The 17512-nt window shown below is 35.4% G+C and overlaps 2 protein-coding genes across 3 annotated transcripts; one reads left to right on the forward strand and one right to left on the reverse strand.

Annotated features, from left to right (window-relative positions):
* The first annotated feature begins 98 nt into the window (after positions 1 to 98).
* Positions 99 to 2696, forward strand: LOC104758479 (protein HEAT-INDUCED TAS1 TARGET 5-like). 2 transcript variants are annotated; one of them, XM_087485370.1, is made up of 4 exons: positions 99 to 203; positions 1612 to 1712; positions 1839 to 2212; positions 2301 to 2696. In XM_087485370.1, exons 2-4 carry the CDS (start codon positions 1628 to 1630, stop codon positions 2550 to 2552), a joined length of 711 nt encoding a protein of 236 aa, XP_087341496.1. In that variant the 5' UTR covers positions 99 to 203; positions 1612 to 1627; the 3' UTR covers positions 2553 to 2696. The 2 variants fall into 2 exon arrangements, with proteins under 2 accessions (XP_087341496.1, XP_087341495.1); XM_087485369.1 differs by having other exon boundaries at positions 107 to 305.
* Positions 2697 to 2902: 206 nt separating this feature from the next.
* LOC104742683 (4-coumarate--CoA ligase 1) lies at positions 2903 to 6352 on the reverse strand. The gene is made up of 4 exons (XM_087485367.1): positions 4703 to 6352; positions 3758 to 4170; positions 3375 to 3477; positions 2903 to 3273 (listed from the first exon to the last, which is right to left on the reverse strand). The coding sequence occupies exons 1-4, from the start codon at positions 5741 to 5743 to the stop codon at positions 3160 to 3162; spliced, it is 1671 nt and encodes a 556-aa protein (XP_087341493.1). The 5' UTR covers positions 5744 to 6352; the 3' UTR covers positions 2903 to 3159.
* Positions 6353 to 17512: the final 11160 nt, after the last annotated feature.

Below are 17512 nucleotides of genomic sequence, written 5' to 3' on the forward strand. Positions count from 1 at the left end.
GTATAAGGCACAACGGTCATCTCCAAATTTGGAAAACGACAAGAAACAGAGAAGAGAGAGTGATGAATCATCAGGACTGTGAATCATGAATGCAAAAGCTTTGTACGGAGGAGGAGAAAAAGTTTGCGATTTCGTAGCCCTTGATACGTTTGGTGACACACGATGATGACATCTGTCCTCTCCTCTCTTTAGGGTTTTGCCGAGTAATCCCATTCTCTTGTATATATATATACTAAATGTTCAGAAACCTCTAGCTGCCTTTGGCTTACTACTCTGATTCTGCTTGCGTTGTTTGCATCCCCTTTGTAAGTGCGATTAGTATTACTTTTTAGGGTTTTTTTTCTTCTTCTAAGCTGGAATTTGTTAGCTCTGCCTCTTGCTTTGGTTTTTGTTACGGTTTTTGCTTGTACGTTGCTTTTAACTTGTTAGTATGATTAGTGATCAAACGAGGAGCTTTTTAGTTAGGTTTTAGCGTTGAATCTTCCTTTACTGTAGTTTTGTCGTTCTTTCGTAAAGAAGCTATCATATTGGTTCCATTTAGCCACAAACTCAACTTTGATCTGTTTCTTTTCATTGATAAAAATGTCTTCTTTTTTCCTATTTCATTGATAAAAATGTCTTCTTGTTGCTATTTCTTTGACAAAAATGCCTTCTTTTACCACGTAGGGTTTTATTCTAGGCTGGAATTTGTTTAGCTTGCTTGAGTTTGTTACGGTTTTTGCTTGTGAGTTGCATTTAATTTTTAGTATGATAAGCGAACAATGAGGAGTTTTATGTTAGGTCTTAGCGTTTAATCCTCCTTTACTGTAGTTTTGTCGTTCTTTGGTAAAGAAACTATCACATTGGTTCCATTTAGCCACAAACTCATCTTGGATCTGTTTCTTTTCATTGATAAAAATGTCTTCTTTTTGCCTATTTCAGTGTGATTAGTGAACAATGGGCGGGTTTTAGTTACGTATTAGGGTTTGTTACAGTTTTTGCTTCTGCATTGCCTTTTTCAAGTTGATTATTGAACAATGAGAAGCTATCAGTTAGTTTTTTATAGCGTTTAGTCCTCCATTAGCTAGTTTGGTCATTCTTTGATAAAAAAAAACTCTGTTTCAGTGTGATTAGTGAACAATGATGAGCTTTTAGCGTGGTCATTCTTTGGTAAATAAGCTATCACATTGGTTGGCTTTAGCCACAAACTCATCTTTAATTTGCATCTGCACGTTTTCCTTTTTGTCATTGATGAAACTTTCTTCTTTTTGCTATTTCTTTGATAAAAAAATCTCTTCTTTTTCAGTGTGAAAAGTATTACCTCTTAGGGAATTGTTTAGCTTGCTTTGATTTGTGTCAATTTTTGCTTGTGAATTGCATGTTTGCAGGGTGAGTAGTGAACAGTGAAGAGCTTTTAGTTACGGATTTTGCTTGTGCATTGCCTTTTCCAGTCTGATTAGTGAACAATTGATGAGCTTTTAGTTTTGTTATTCTATTCTAAATGCATTCTTTTTTACTTTTCCTTTCTTTTGTTGATGCCTCTAATTTGTGAAAATGAGTTCCCTTCTTATGTCCTTACCATCTCCTGTTCATATTCATGATGTATTAACATTGAACCTTGCAAATTTTCAGGGTTAAGTAACTGCAGATGGCACTCCCACCCTATGATCCCAAGTTCACAATGGCATTCCAATTCGGCTACGAGCCAGAGATTGAGACTGACCATGAGCACGGTAAACTCTTTTCTTTCTTTTTGGTTTCTCTGTTTTTGAAACAAATTTTGATCTAAGAATCCCTTGTAAGATGGAAATACGTTCACAGATTTTGATCTAATTCCATTTGTGTTTTTGTCTTTGCAGATGAGTCTGCTTCTGCTGCTATTGTAGCTGCTGAACTGATCAGTTCTGCACGGCTTGCACTTAAGCTGGATACTGTCCATACTGAGTACTCAGCTCAGTATTTGGTGGACAATGCTCCTAGCTCACGCAGGCGCAAGCTCACTGTCAAAGGCTGCCTTGAGTTTGCGTTAAAGAAAGGCATACCGAAAGCTGAAGATTGGCCACAGTTGGGATCTGTGTCAAAGCCTTCATCATCGTACAAACCTCCTCTCGTTTCCATGAAAGGACAAGTCATTGAGCCTAAGAATATGGATCAAGTACGTGACTTGTTGTTGCATCAACCCGTGGGAGCAAAACTGCATGTGTTCAGTCCACACGTTGAACTTCAACAAGACGTAAGTATCTGTTACACTTAAGATTCATTTGATGACAAACATTTGATCTAATGATAGTTAGTTGTTCATTTGTTTTTTCGTGTGGTAGGGAATTTACTGTGGTTCGTCAGGTGAGCCAGCAACCTATGTTGGGCTTAGAGATGGGATCGTTCTTAAAGTTGAGAAGATCTATGGAAAGTCCATCGCAACAGTGAAGATATGGTACAAGCAGAAGTTCATATTTCTGAAAGTGGCTTTGAGCAGAATGTTTTTTCACAACGGTCGTCGCCCAGGGATGCCGGACATAGGGCCAACGGTTCTGCTTGTTGACTTTTGTGTCCCACGCCTATCCATCGATTAAGCATCATCTGTTATCTTAATAAGTATCTAGGATACAATATGCTACTAGTGGAAGGATATGTTTCTGGTGACTTTTTTTAATATGTAATGTAAGACCCTTAAGAAGTTGATCTCTACTTTCTTTCTAAAGACATATTTTGTATGATCGATTTGTTATTTAAGTTTCAGCTCCTTATCTTAGATGAATTATTGAATCTGTGGGTTTTATATTCGCTGAAAAGGAAGCAGAACAGTGATATCAAAGTCTTATGCTTCGATAAGGTGTTTGGAAAATGTCTTGTGTTAAAGTATCCCTTATTATTAAACTAAAAGCAGAGCACATATAATTCAGAGATCTCTGAAAGCCATGTATTGCATATACCATCCGAGTAATTTTATTATATGAAAAAAAACAGAGTCTGGTAGCTGTTTTCTCCAGCACAAGTTACATGAAACCAAAAAAGAAACCACCTTCATCACAAAGGCTCATTACATGAATCAAGCAAGACCAACAACAACAACAACAACAACAAAAGACAATGAAATCATCTTGGGTTGGGTCAAACAGTTGTATGTATATACACATTTTGAAATCATCTTTTACTTTTTGGTCTTAAAGCATCGATCGATCACAACCCATTTGCTAATTTTGCCCTCAGATCCTTCCTCAATATCTTTCCTGATGGAGCTTTAGGAATGGACTCACTGAAGAATACTTTGTTGATTCTCTTGTAAAACACAACCTGTTATATAAAAAAATTCTCATACATTAAATATTTGTCATTTTCTCATGCAATAATCAAAAATGGAGAACTTGCATTATACGTAATTCAATTGTTATTACCTGTTTCGACACAAACTGTTTGACGTCATCTTCTGATAGCTCTGAATCCTTTGATTTCACCACAAACGCAACCGGAACTTCACCAGCAGCTTCTTCTTTCATTCTGTAATTACACAACACAGAACCACAAAAAGGTGTACAAATTAGATATCGAAACAGCGTTTGGTGTATACATTTACATAACGTTCGTTTTTTTAGGTGTTAGTTCAACAACATATTAGTAACTTATTTTTTTGGATTAGCTAGTGATGTAGGCTAAAATTTAAACTGATGAACTAACAACATGATTTGGTCAGCAATGTAGTTGGTTTAACAAACATATTTTGGCGATTAGTGCAAATTTTGGATTATACTAATCGGAATACTAAAAAATATGAACTTACGCGACAACGGCAACATCGGTGATGTCAGGATGACTAATGAGCAAAGCCTCTAGCTCAGCCGGAGCCACTTGAAAACCTTTATACTTGATAAGTTCTTTCAATCGGTCGACGATGAAAAGCTCATCATCGTCATCGATCAATCCGATATCTCCAGTATGGAGCCAACCGTCTTTATCAATGGTCTCTGCTGTTGCCGCTGGGTTGTTGAGGTATCCTTTCATGATCTGGTGACCACGGATGCATATCTCGCCCGGTTGGTTCCTCGAAAGAGAATCTCCGGTATCAGGATCGACGAGTTTCATCTCGGCGTTTCTTACAACCGTACCACAAGCTCCTGATTTCACTGGAAACGGCTCTTTTGCGAATCCTAACGACATTGCTAGCACTGGACCTGCTTCTGTCATTCCGTATCCCTGATCTCGTATTAACATTTCCAAAATCAGAAAATCTTCGTTTTAACATTTTAGTTTTAACGATCAACAATTACAATGTGTAATTCTGATTAGCCAAAAGGCCCAAAATACAAGTCAGTAGCTTATTCATACAAGTCAGTAGCTTATTCAAAAATAACATTTTATTGTGTGTTGTTATTCTCTATATAACATTACTCTTATATTATTAAATAGCAAGATTTTCTTATTAATAAAAGAAGATTTTATCTAGAAAATATAGTACACAATTAATTTTTTCACTAAAAAGAATATACATAATAAAAAAATTCATAGTTATTTACTTATTTACCTAATTTGTTTTCCCAAAAACATAGTTATCAACCAAATTTGTTTTTTTTTTTTAATGTATTTCTACATTTTTTTTGTTAAAATTATATTATGAGATTCCATTCCTAATATTAATTGGGATTTTCTAATTTAATACTATTTCGTATTTTCGAAAAAAACAAATGGAAAAATATAATAATAACAAGTGAGACACATGTACACACACCTGACCGAGCTTGGCGTTAGGAAACTTGGCACTAACGGCATCTTCAAGCTCTTTACCAAGCGGTGCAGCGCCCGATTTCACCACTCTTATCGAACTCAGATCATACTTCTCCGTCTCAGGCGACTTCGCAATCGCCAACACAATAGGCGGAACCATCGGAGCCACCGTGACTTTACACCTCTGAATCAGCTCCAAAAGCAGATGAATCTCAAACTTGGGCATTATCAGAATCGCCGCACCAACCCTAAGCCCACACAACATGATCGAGTTCAGAGCGTAGATATGAAACATGGGCAAAACACAGAGTATGACGTCGTCGCTGTGGAAATAAAGATTCGGGTTCTCGCCGTCGACTTGCTGGGCAACGCTCGTGACCAGTCCCTTGTGAGTCAGCATCACTCCTTTGGGTAGCCCCGTCGTGCCGGAGGAGTATGGAAGCGCCACCACGTCGTCCGGAGAAATCTTCACCGAGTCGTTGACGTCTGTTGACTCGGTCGTCTCCTGAGTCAACTCGGTGAACCGGAGGCAGCCTTCGGGGATCGGGACGGATTCGTTGTCGTCGATGCAGACGATGACGACACCGTCGTCGTTTTTGAGGGGTTTGACTTTGTCGACGTAGCGAGACTCGGTGACGATGAGTTTGGTGTTGGAGGCTTTGGCCTGTTTGGCGATCTCCGCCGGGGTGAAGAAAGGGTTGGCGGCGGTGGCGGTCGCGCCGCGGAAAGAAGCGGCGAGGAAAGAGAGGACGACCTCGGGGCAGTTAGGGAGGAGGATCATGACGACGTCGTTTTGGTTAACGCCGAGTTTGTGAAAACCGGCGGCTATCTGGCGGGAGATGACGTGGACGTCGGAGTAAGTGTAGACGTGGCCGGTCGGTCCGTTGATGAGGCAGGGCTTGGAGGCGAACTGGGAGAGGTTCTGGAAGATGTAGTCGTGGAGAGAGAGGTGGTTTGGGATGTAAATATCAGGTAGCTTTGATCGGAATATGACGTCACCGTTGTTGCTCTGTTTCTTCTCCATCACTTCTTGTTGTGGCGCCATTGTAATAAAAATGAGCTTTTGTTTTTGTTTGAAGCTTTAGAGATTATATTAAAAAAAAAAAAAAGGGAAAAGAGTTTTCTTTCTGTGTGAATATTTTAGGCTTTGGCCTGAAGGAGACTTGAGTTGTGTCGGAGGAGTTCATATAGAGAACACAATCGGAGTAAACAAAACGGTGGGGTTGGTGAAAATGTTAGTTTTGTAGTTTATTGATTATTATGAGGGTAATTTTGTCATTACGAAGTAGAGTATGGGTTCTCATTTTTTTCACGTTTTGGTAAGCTGCCATTTTTTATATTTTTTTTTAATATTAATTTTGTTGAAAATCACGTATAAACGCATAAAGTGTAGTGGTAAATTATTATTGTAGCGGAATTAATGAAAAACAAAAAAACACTGGGATAAATATAGCATAGTAAAGATAAATTAAAAGTAAATCCATTGTGTATTGTCCAAAAAAACAAAAAATCCATTGTGTATAAATAATTTTAAGAGATAAGCAAAAAAAAAAATTCCATGATTTTTAGGAAAAAGGCATAGCCAAAAGTTATATATATATATATAGATATTTGCCATTTATGGGGTATATGAACTTTAATAATGTCTACATTTGTTGATTTGGTCTATTTTGGTTTCATATTAATAGAAGACATATATATTTACCAAGCTACCAACCACACTGTTTGGCCGTCAACAACATCCAGTACATGAAAAACTAAAACCATTGGGTTCCAATTTGAAGATCGATCAGTCAAAACAAAATTTGGATGTGTAATGAAACTTATGGGTTTAAAAACGGAAAGGTTGAGAAATACGAGGGTGGGACTTTGGAAATAAAGGAAATGGGTTTGGTGAAACAGAGGAGTGGGTTGGTGAAGATAGTGAGAGATTTTTTGATTGGGCTTTCGGGTGGAAGAGTGGGCCCATGTTGACGACGATATAACCTAAGCAGTTTAGTCCATGTAAATTGGAATTTTTTTTATTTTTTACGATTAATAAAAATATAAATCTTCTTCACCAAACCCCACCTCATTTATCATAATTTTGTAGTATATCATCTAATCGAAAGAAAAAAATATTAATACATATTTCTCCAAAATCAATGGACACAATAGCTTTCACCAAACTCAATCCTCTCTTATTGACATTTCCTTTGTGTTGTTGATTTGTTTGTGAATGAGTTTTCATATTTGAGTTTTTATTATTGTTGGAAGATGATTGACCTTTGACCACACATCTGCTTATATATAGTAGTTTTTTTTACGACCCATAATATTATCTACAAAGATTAAAGAAATGACTCATATTTATTTATTTTTTGTGAAAGCGATGTTAAAACTTTTATGAATACAAGAATGGTTGTTAGTACATACATACTACTACATAGTCTCCTATATAGACAAATCTTATGTATAGTGACAAATGGCGACATGGTTTAATTATTTTCGACATGAATCATTTATTGCGTAACAGTTCCATAAACTTTTAAATGATCACGTAAATGCTGCTACTACTATCCCTTATGAAGAACAAATGTTATGTATCACCAAGAAAGACGGCAAAATCATGGATATATACTCATGTACTCTGACCGGTTTATACTAAGTGTCGTTCTGATAGCAACGCAAGCAACAATTTAATATCACACATGGAAGCAAAAGGAATATATCTCCTTTACAACCACCTAACTCGCTCAAGTTCATTAATCGTGAGATCCGCAACACATTCTCTAAGTATTTTGTAAACTTGATGCAATTTTGGGATGAGATTTCAATGGAGTGACTTCTATACTATTTTTGCCTTGTTTCTTTTTTTTTTGTTGTTGGCAGGATCTCAAAATTTGTAGGTTTTTTCAAAATGTCTCAAAAGTTTCGTTTTGACATTTTTGAAACAAATTAGAATTCGATATTGAAACTATATATAATAACCCTACAAAACAAGTTGACTCTTGGTGTTAATTATAATTTCGTAATTTAGTTCCAATAAGTAAATGTTGTGCGCGCACACTAAATTTGGAGTCTTGGAGACTCGATGATGATATAATATAGTGCAGAAACGATGCATATATTGTAAAAGAATAGTTCAAATATGAAAGAATAGTCTTTTCTTTCTTTTGGGTAGAACAAAAGAATAGACTGCTATACAATATTAATTCTATAGATCAAAGATATGAAAATTTTCTTAAACAAAGCTAGGATAAAAACCAATCTTAAGAATTATTTTCATAGTACAAGACTATTTAATGTAAAAATGGTGTTTTATAAATTTCTCAAAAAACAAAAGAAGGGATTCATTTAATCAAGCAAATGGCAAGAATCGAGACGCGTGCTTACGTTGATAACCAAATATGAATTATTGTGTAAGATTTCGTAATTTTCTTTCGAAAAATGTTTCTTACAAAACATGCAAAAACATAAGATTGGAGTATGCCTCTCTCTCCACTGGTGTCTGTCTCCAAAGCCTAACTCTTATTCATATAATTGAATGTTGTTGGTAAAGGGTAAAACTGTCAATTCAATTGTCTACACTCTACAACAAAAAAGTTTTTGGTTGATTTCCACATATTTGCAAAAAAATTCCGACTTTTTTTGTTTTCATCATAGTATAACTTTTGAAGTCCTCTCATAAAATTTATATATGTGTTTGCATTGTTTAGTTTCATTACTTGTAAAACTGAGTTATTTACTCTTATAAATCATGTCATTGTTCTAATCAGAGAATATGGACGAAAGCAAAGAAACATGACGATATCAATTGGGTCTGCACAAGAATTTTTCATTAGACAGGTAACATTTTCCAATCTTGATTCTTGATATTCAAATCTCTTTTTTTTTTTTTTCAAGGTAAATAGGAATGTTTTTGCGTTATAAATGTAAAATATGTTATCTTCTCAATTCTCATTGATCAACAAAATTCAGTGCACTCTTCTTAATATATGCAAAGAGCTATTAGGCACCTAATCATATAACTTACGATCAACGAACTATGGGTTGGCGAACCACCACTAATAAGACCAATTAAAGTAAATTAAGCATCATAGTTTAAAAGTGTAAATACTGATCTCTTTTCAGCTTTGTTATCTCTTTGACAGTCCTTACAAATGTACTCTCTACAAGTAAGCTGTTACAAGTCGATGGACATGAATTAGAGATATGTTTGTGTGTTATGTGTTAATGCGTACAAGAGTGAAAAGACTATAAGCCCTCTGCAAATATGAGTTAATGAAGTTTCAGTGTAAATCCACAAGCTATATAAAAAAGTATATAGCGAGAAATTTAGGGTAACGTGTCTTTGCAGTAGTATCACACTTGTATTCTTAAGAACACTTAGCTCGCAGAGGTTAAGTAAATATTAGGATACATGAGAATTGGTTATTGATTGGTTATCAACTGGTTATCTCTGGTTCACTTAGTTTAGGTTAATGAGTGTTGGCTTAAGTTTGAGAGACAAATAAATACAAGAAGGTTCAAGGATAATCTTACCGAGTTATGAAATATGATTAGTCCAAAGTTATTTAAGAGTTATCTAAATAAATAAAGTAATCCTAATCAGATTAGCACTTGGTTTAATACTTCTCTATCTATATATAAGGAGGTGTCAATGTGTGACACAACTTGTGAGAGATAAGAGAGTTTGAGATAGCTTTAGTTTTTTGAGTCAGTTTTTCTAAAGCAACACAATGTTTTCTTACAGAGAGTTTATTCATAAGATTCTTCATTGTTTAATTCAATATTTGGTATCAGAGCATTATTGAATTTCTCAATCTAGTATCTTTTGAACTAAAGAGAGGATCTTTTTCAAACAAATTTTTCTTTCACACGATTACAAGAGAAGTCGCTCTTGTTTTGTCGAAATCTAAAACATGGGAGATACAGGGAAAGATGCATGAGCCATAGTTGTTGTACCAAATACAGTACGAGAAAGTGGTTCCTCCTCAATCTAATGTCCTATGCTTAATGCCATAAACTACACCGTATGGTCCATGAGAATGGATATCACTCTAAGAATTCACAAAGTTTGGAAAGCCATAGAACCAGGTTCAGCGAATGAAGAAAAGAACAATATGGCTAAAGATCTTTTGTTCCAGTCCATACCAGAGGCTCTAATTCTTCAAGTAGGAAATCTTACCTTTGCCAAAGATGTATGGGAAGCTATAAAATCAAGACATGTTGGTGCAGATAGGGTTCGAGAAGCACACTTACAGAATTTAATGGCCAGTTTTGATCGACTAAAGATGAAGGATAGTGACAAAATTGATGATTTTGTTGGGAAACTATATGAGATTTCGACAAAATCTGCAGCTTTAGGAGAGGATATTGAAGAACCGAAGTTAGTGAAGAAGTTTCTTAAAAGCTTACCTCGAAGACGTTATATACATATTGTTGCCGCTTTTGAACAGGTTTTAGACCTCAATACAACTAGGTTTGGAGATATTGTCTGCAGACTCAAGGTTTATGAGGAAAGAATATGTGATGAAGAAAAACAGCAAGAAGATGATCAAGGGAAGCTTATGTATGCTAATATGGATTCTCAATCTTTTCAAGGATACTCGGGTGATATCAGAGGACGAGGACAAGGCGGTGGGAGATTCGGTGGTAGATTTGGTCGAGGTAGAGGACGGGGACGATTTGGTTATCAACAGAAGGATAAATCAAAGATTGTATGCTATAGATGTGAGCTTGTAGGTCACTATGTATCAAATTGTCCAGATAGATTATTAAAACTTCAAGAAGCAGAGGAAAACGAAGGCGCCATCAATCATGAAGCTGATCAACTAATGAGGCATGAAGTAGTGTATCTCAATGAACAGAGTGTAAAGCCGAGTCAGTTGGAGAAACACTCTGCAGAAGACAATGTATGGTACCTGGACAATGGAGCGAGCAACCATATGTGCGGACATCATAGCTATTTCTTCAAGCTTGATTAAACTATAACAGGAAAAGTCAGGTTCGGAGATGATTCTCATATTGACATAAAGGGAAAAGGGTCAATTCTGTTTGTGTGTGCTAATGGTGAAAGGAAAATCTTAGGTGAAGTCTACTACATACCAGAATTAAAAAGCAATATCATAAGTCTCGGTCATGCAACAAAATCTGGATGTGATGTCAGAATGAGAAAGGATTATTTAACCTTATATGATAGAGACGAAAGGTTGCTGGTGAGAGCTAATAGATCAAGGAACAGGTTATACAAAGTAGTTATGGAAGTTGAAACTACTAGATGCTTACAGCTCAGAACAATTAGCGATACTTCAAAATGGCATGCTAGACTCGGAAATATGTTTCGGAACCAGATGGTCACAGGTCTACCAAGGTTTGAAGTTGACAAAGACTTATGTACTTCATGTTTACTTGGAAAACAATCGAGAGGAGAGTTCCCAAAGGCAACGTCATACCGTGCTTCACATGTGCTTGAACTCGTTCATGGAGACCTCTGTGGACCCATTACACCTGCTGGAAACCGATACATATTTGTGTTGATTGACAATCATTCTAGATACATGTGGACGCTGCTCTTAAAAGAGAAGAATGATGTCTTTGAGAGATTTAAGAGATTTAAGGCATTAGTTTAGCAAGAGTCAGGGGCTGCAATAAAAACTTTCAGAACAGACCGAGGTGGGGAATTTGTATCAGGAGAATTCAATAAATTTTGTGAGGATGCATGTATTCAAAGACATTTAACAGCTCCTTACTCTCCGCAACAAAATGGAGTTGTTGAAAGAAGAAACAAAACTTTGCTTGGAATGACCAGAAGCATTCTTAAACACATGAAGGTTCCAAACTATTTGTGGGGTGAAGTAGTGAGGCATGCCACTTATCTCATCAATAGAGTTCCAACAAAGGTTTTGGTTACACAAACACCTTATGAGGCTTTCAAAGGTAAGAAACAAAACCTGCAGCATCTTCGTGTGTTTGGTTGTATTGGCTATGCAAAAATAGAGGCTCAACACTTGCGGAAGTTGGATGATCGATCGAGGGCTTTAGTGAATCTTGGCACAAAACCAGGATCTAAAGCTTATAGATTACTCGATCCAGTGAAACAGAGGATAGTCGTAAATCGAGATGTGATATTCGATGAAAACACTAGTTGTAGATGGAATGATGAAGAAGTTGTTGTTAATTCTGGAACATTCAAAATTGTGTTAAGACAATTCGGTAATAATGGAATAAGAGACTTGCTTGAAGTCAGAGAAACAGAGGCTTGTGAAGAGACAATAGATAAAACATGTAACAATGGTGATGTTACTATACTTGATGAGGGGTCTGCTGTTATTGATAATAGCCGCAAAGAAGAGTTTGCTACGAGGAATGTAGCAGAGAGGAATGAAGGACACCAACAGTAGCTGGAAGTGCAACCTGTGTTGCGAAGATCTTCGAGAGTGTCGGTCCAGCCAAAATATCTTGACGATTATGTTCTTTTGGCAGAGATTGAGCAAGATTATGCTCTTGTGGGTGAGTTAGAGTGTGAACGGCTGTTGCTTACACTTGATGAAGAACCATGGGATTACCTTGAAGCGAGTGAGTTGCAGGTTTGGCGTGATGCGTGTGATGACGAGATATCATCAGTAACTGAAAACAGCACTTGGAGCTTAGTTGATCTTCCACCAGGAGTAAAACCGATAGGTCTCAAGTGGGTTTTTAAAATCAAACGAAACTCTGATGGAAGCATTAACAAGTATAAGATTGGGTTAGTAGTAAAGGTTTATGTCCAGAGGTACGGTATTGATTTCGACAAAGTCTTTGCTCCTGTAACGCGTATTGAGACTATTCAACTTATTATTGCATTAGCTGCTTCATGCAGATGGGAAGTACATCATCTTGATGTAAAGACTGCATTTCTTCACTGCGACCTTAAAGAAGAAGTCTATGTTTCTCAGCCTGATGGTTTTATAGTTGCAGGAAGTGAAGGTAAAGTGTATAAGCTACACAAAGCCTTGTATGGCTTGAAACATGCGCCAAGAGCCTGGAACGCTAAGCTCAATCAAACTCTTAAGGATTTGAAGTCTGAGAAGTGTCAAAAGAAGCCTCCATGTATCGAAAGATAGTGGAGGGTCATCTTCTTATGGTGGCAGTCTATGTAGATGACTTACTTGTCACAGGTTCATGCTTGGAAGTAATTAGAGATTTTAAAGCTGGAATGGCCGCAAGGTTCGAGATGAGTGATCTCGGTAGACTAACTTACTACCTTGGAATCGAAGTGATTCAGCATGATAATGGTATAATGTTGAAACAAGAGAGATATGCGGGTAAGATTCTTGAAGAAGAAGGGTTGAAAAAGTGTAATGCGGTACTTACACCTATGGAGTCTGGGTTGACAATGTCAAAAGCTCAAGGAGAAGAGGGTGTTGATGAGAGAGTATATAGACGAAACATTGGATGTCTCAGGTATCTGCTACACACACGACCAGATTTTTCATTTTGTGTGTGTGTTTTGAGCAGGTACATGCATGAGCCTAAGGTATCTCATGGAGACACACTGAAACAGATACTCAGGTATCTGCGAGGGATACTCTCGTTTGGACTCAACTTCACTTGTGCAGAAGGAACAAAGCTAGATGGCTATAGTGAGATCAGTCGTACTCATTTCGACGAAACAGGATTGGTTGGTTTCAGCGATTACAGCCACAATGTTGATGAGGATGATGGGAAGAGCACCACATGTCATATTTTTTATTTTAACCACTGTACGATTACTTGGTGTTCGCAGAAACAAGATACTGTGGCAATGTCGTCTTGTGAGGCTGAGTTTATGGCAGCTACTGAAGCCGCGAAACAGGCCATATGACTTCAGGAGCTTCGTGGTGAGATTACTGGACGAGACTGCGAGAAGGTGCTAATACGAATAGACAACAAATTTACCATAGCTCTCACGAAGAATCCTATCTTTCACGGTAGAAGTAAGCACATACATCGAAGGTATCATTTCATCCGAGAATGTGTTGAAAATAGTTTAGTGGAAGTGGAGCATATACCAGGAAGCAAGCAGAAGGCTGATATACTCACAAAAGCACTTGGGAGGATTAAGTTTTTGGAGATGAGAGACTTTGTTGGAGTTAAGGACATATCAAAAGAGGAAATCAAGCTTAAGGGGGTGAATGTTGGCTTAAGCTTGAGGGACAAGTAAATACAAGAAGGTTCAAAGATAATCCTACCGAGTTATGGAATAGGATTAGTCCAAAGTTATTTAGGAGTTATCTAAATAAAGTAATCCTAATCAGATTAGGACTTGGTTTAATACTTCTCTATCTATATATAAGGAGGTGTCAATGTGTGACACAACTTGTGAGAGATAAGAGAGTTTGAGATAGCTTTAGTTTTTTGAGTCAATTTTTCTAAAGCAACACAAGGTTTTCTTAAAGAGAGTTTATTCATAAGATTCTTCATTGTTTAATTCAATAATTCATTGTTTAATTCAATAATGAGAAGTTTGTATATAAGAATATTAGAATTAACTTCCTAAACTAAGCTTTGTAATACACATTTATTTCTGTTAAGAAAGTTAGTTAGAGCTTTAATGGCTCTCCTTTCTTCTTCTTCTCCGTCGTGTTCTCCGGTGAATCTGAATCTTAACAATAAAGATTCATGCCGGCTCTGTAAGTAATGTAGCATCAACCTCAATAGCTGGTAAAGTGAGACATATATAGAAGATGCTATATAAGCTAATTTAGTGGTCATACTTGCTTGATTACACCATCGTTTCTCGGGTGTGACTTCACGGTCGGTCGTCGATGTTCTTACTCGGCCGTTGTCATTCCGAGCTAGAGTTCACAATTTGTGATGAGCTATCAAAGTAGAAAGCGTAGAAAAGAGTGTGAATTGTTTCTCTCTTAAACGAAAATAAATCGGTTTTTTTTTATATCACCTCTGAAATTATCCAAGAAACCTATTTAATTTTGATATATTTTTAAAAATCGACTAATTGAAAATTTAATATCTGTACTAGTATAATTGCAGCATTTTTTACTCAAAAATATGTTTTTGGAAACATTTACAATTGAATATCATTAAATGATTATATATCATTCATATCCAAACAAGTTTAGTTAACTCTCTCTAGTATGCTTATAACCAAACACAATTAAAATATTTTAAATATTCATATATATAATGTTCTATAATTAATATAGATATTTAAAATATTTATTCCAGATTAAAAAAATTTATACTTATATTATCTCTTTTTTATTTCAAATTTTAAATGTCGTGAATCATCATATAATACATAAAGTTAAAAAAAATAAATCTTTTCTGCATATTTTGTGATCTAAATTTTCAAAAACAAACATATATTACTCAATTATTATAAAATGTGTGGGTTCAACATAAATATAAAGTAAATTTACTGTATATAGTAAGTTATAAAATTGTAAGAAATTTACCATATATAACTAATATATCTAAACTTAATAAAAAGTTTTAAAATTATAAATTTAAACATATTAAATTTCAAAATAACACAAACGAGTTATTACCACACAACAATTTTTGTATAATATAATCTTAATTAAATAAGTTTGATTTCATATATTTTATATTGGTGTTGTTAAAATAGTAAAATGAAGATTTAACCCATATTGAAATATCATATTAATGATATTTGATTTTTTAGTATTATCAATTCAATCTTGTCATGTCATATAACCCGTCATGTAAGCGCGGATTATATACTTAATCACTAAAATTAACAAAATACTACATTAGCAAAACTAGTATTAAAATAGTATATTAACAAAACCAACTATGTAAAAACTTGTCTCGTGGTATATCGCGGGTCATAATCTGTTATATTTAAAATCTAAACAATTTATAGAGTCTAGACAAGATATAAATTTCACTTTTGTTTTAGCCTTAGTAGTGTTTAATTGTCTATACGTCCATCCAACAAGTGTGAAAATAATATTGATGCCACTAAAAAATAATAAAATAAGAATTAATTACTCAGATGTTATAGAAAAGTACAAATATTTCTAGTATATTAAATATTTTCTAAAACTTACTCATATATTTAGAGCAGCTCTGAATGTAATTATAACTATCACCCTAGGTTAATTTTTCATTTTAAATTCCAAAAATATTTAAAAAATACACATCAACAAACTATTCCACATCATTATTGACAATTTTTTTTGGCTAAATATCGTCAGTTTTCAAAAGAGAGAAAAACTAAATCGTTTCATTACTGTTCACAAACAGAAAAAAACTCTTTCTCTCTCTCTCTCTCTCTCTCTCTCTCTCTCTCTCTCTCTCGGCGATTCCGTTGAGAAACCCTAATTTTCGTCTCTATCTTCCTTCCGGCCTCTCTCTCTCTCTCTCTTGTCTTTTTCGTGTTCCGGTATGTGTCAAAATTTTTATTTTTGAGTGTTTTGACAATAACCCGTGATTTATGCCGTGTTTCCGGCTGATTGAGGGCTTTTATCGATGTTTTACCACTTATTTATCATTTATTACAGCTTATTGTCGCCACTGTTGATTTACACATATGGTGGCTGATTTGTTAGATCTATCCGATTCGGTGACTGAGTTACTGTATGCTTTATGGCTGATTTTTATTACTTGACGGCTGAGTTATAATACTTAAGGGAAAAAGAAAGGTCTCGTAGATTCATATGATGACTGAGTTATAATGTTTGGTGGCTGATTTATAACAAGAAATAAACTGAAAGCTAATAGATGATTATATTACTTCACGGCTGAGTTATAATAGTTAAGGAAAAACGAAAGGTGTCGTAGATTCAAATGACGGCTGAGTTTAATGCTTTATGGCTGACTTATAACAAAAAATAAACTGAAAGTAAATGACTGAATTTTATTACTTGATGGCTGAGTTATAATACTCAAAGGAAAACGAAAAGTGTCATAGATTCAGATGACAACCGAGTTATAATGCTTGGTGGCTGACTTATAACAAGAAATAAACTGAAAGTAAACGACTGATTTATATTACTTCACGACTGTGTTATAATACTTAAGAGAAAATGAAAGGTCTCGTAGATTCATATGATGATTGAGTTATAATGCTTCGTGGCTGACTTATAACAAGAAATAAAATGAAGTAAATAGCTGAATTTTATTACTTGACAGCCGAGTTATAATACTTAAGGGAAAACAAAAGGTCTCGTAGATTCATATGACGGCTTAGTTATATTGCTACTCGGTTGTATATAAATAACTCAGCCGACACAAACCTTGTTCGAGAACATGTAGCTCAGCTTTAGCTGATGTCTCAATGCGTTCGGAGTCATCGAGAACCAACTTCATAAGCTTGTCATGCGTTGTTTCCGCATCTATCTGCACAACTCTACATCCTTATCGTCAGCGTTAAATACATATTTGTTTTTCTTTACCCAATTATCGGAAACATATTTGAAGAACATATTTGAAATACAAATTTGTTTTTCTTTACCCAATTATCGGAAACATATTTGAAGAACATATTTGAAATACATATTTGAACAAAAATGAAGAAGAATGAGGAAAACGAAGTTATGGATATCTCTATTGATTTGAAGAACGAGTTGAAGAACATGTAAATCTTTCACTTTTGAACAAGTTGAAGAACAAGAGTCGAAAAAAGACGTTTCGTATTTTCTATGATGATGACGACATGGAATGATGAGTCCGAAGTGGCAAGTGAACCACCAAACGAACATGTAAATCAGCCTAATTAAATCAACCATCAAACAAAATTATAAGTTTGTCGCAACATGAATACTATTATAGTAATTAAAAACAAAAAAACGGCTGCCAAATTCAGTCTTTTTATCTCATAACT

This window comes from Camelina sativa, chromosome 14, assembly GCF_030686135.1.
Source record: "Camelina sativa cultivar CO46 ecotype springtype chromosome 14, ASM3068613v1".
In the NCBI taxonomy this organism is placed as follows: Eukaryota; Viridiplantae; Streptophyta; class Magnoliopsida; order Brassicales; family Brassicaceae; genus Camelina; species Camelina sativa.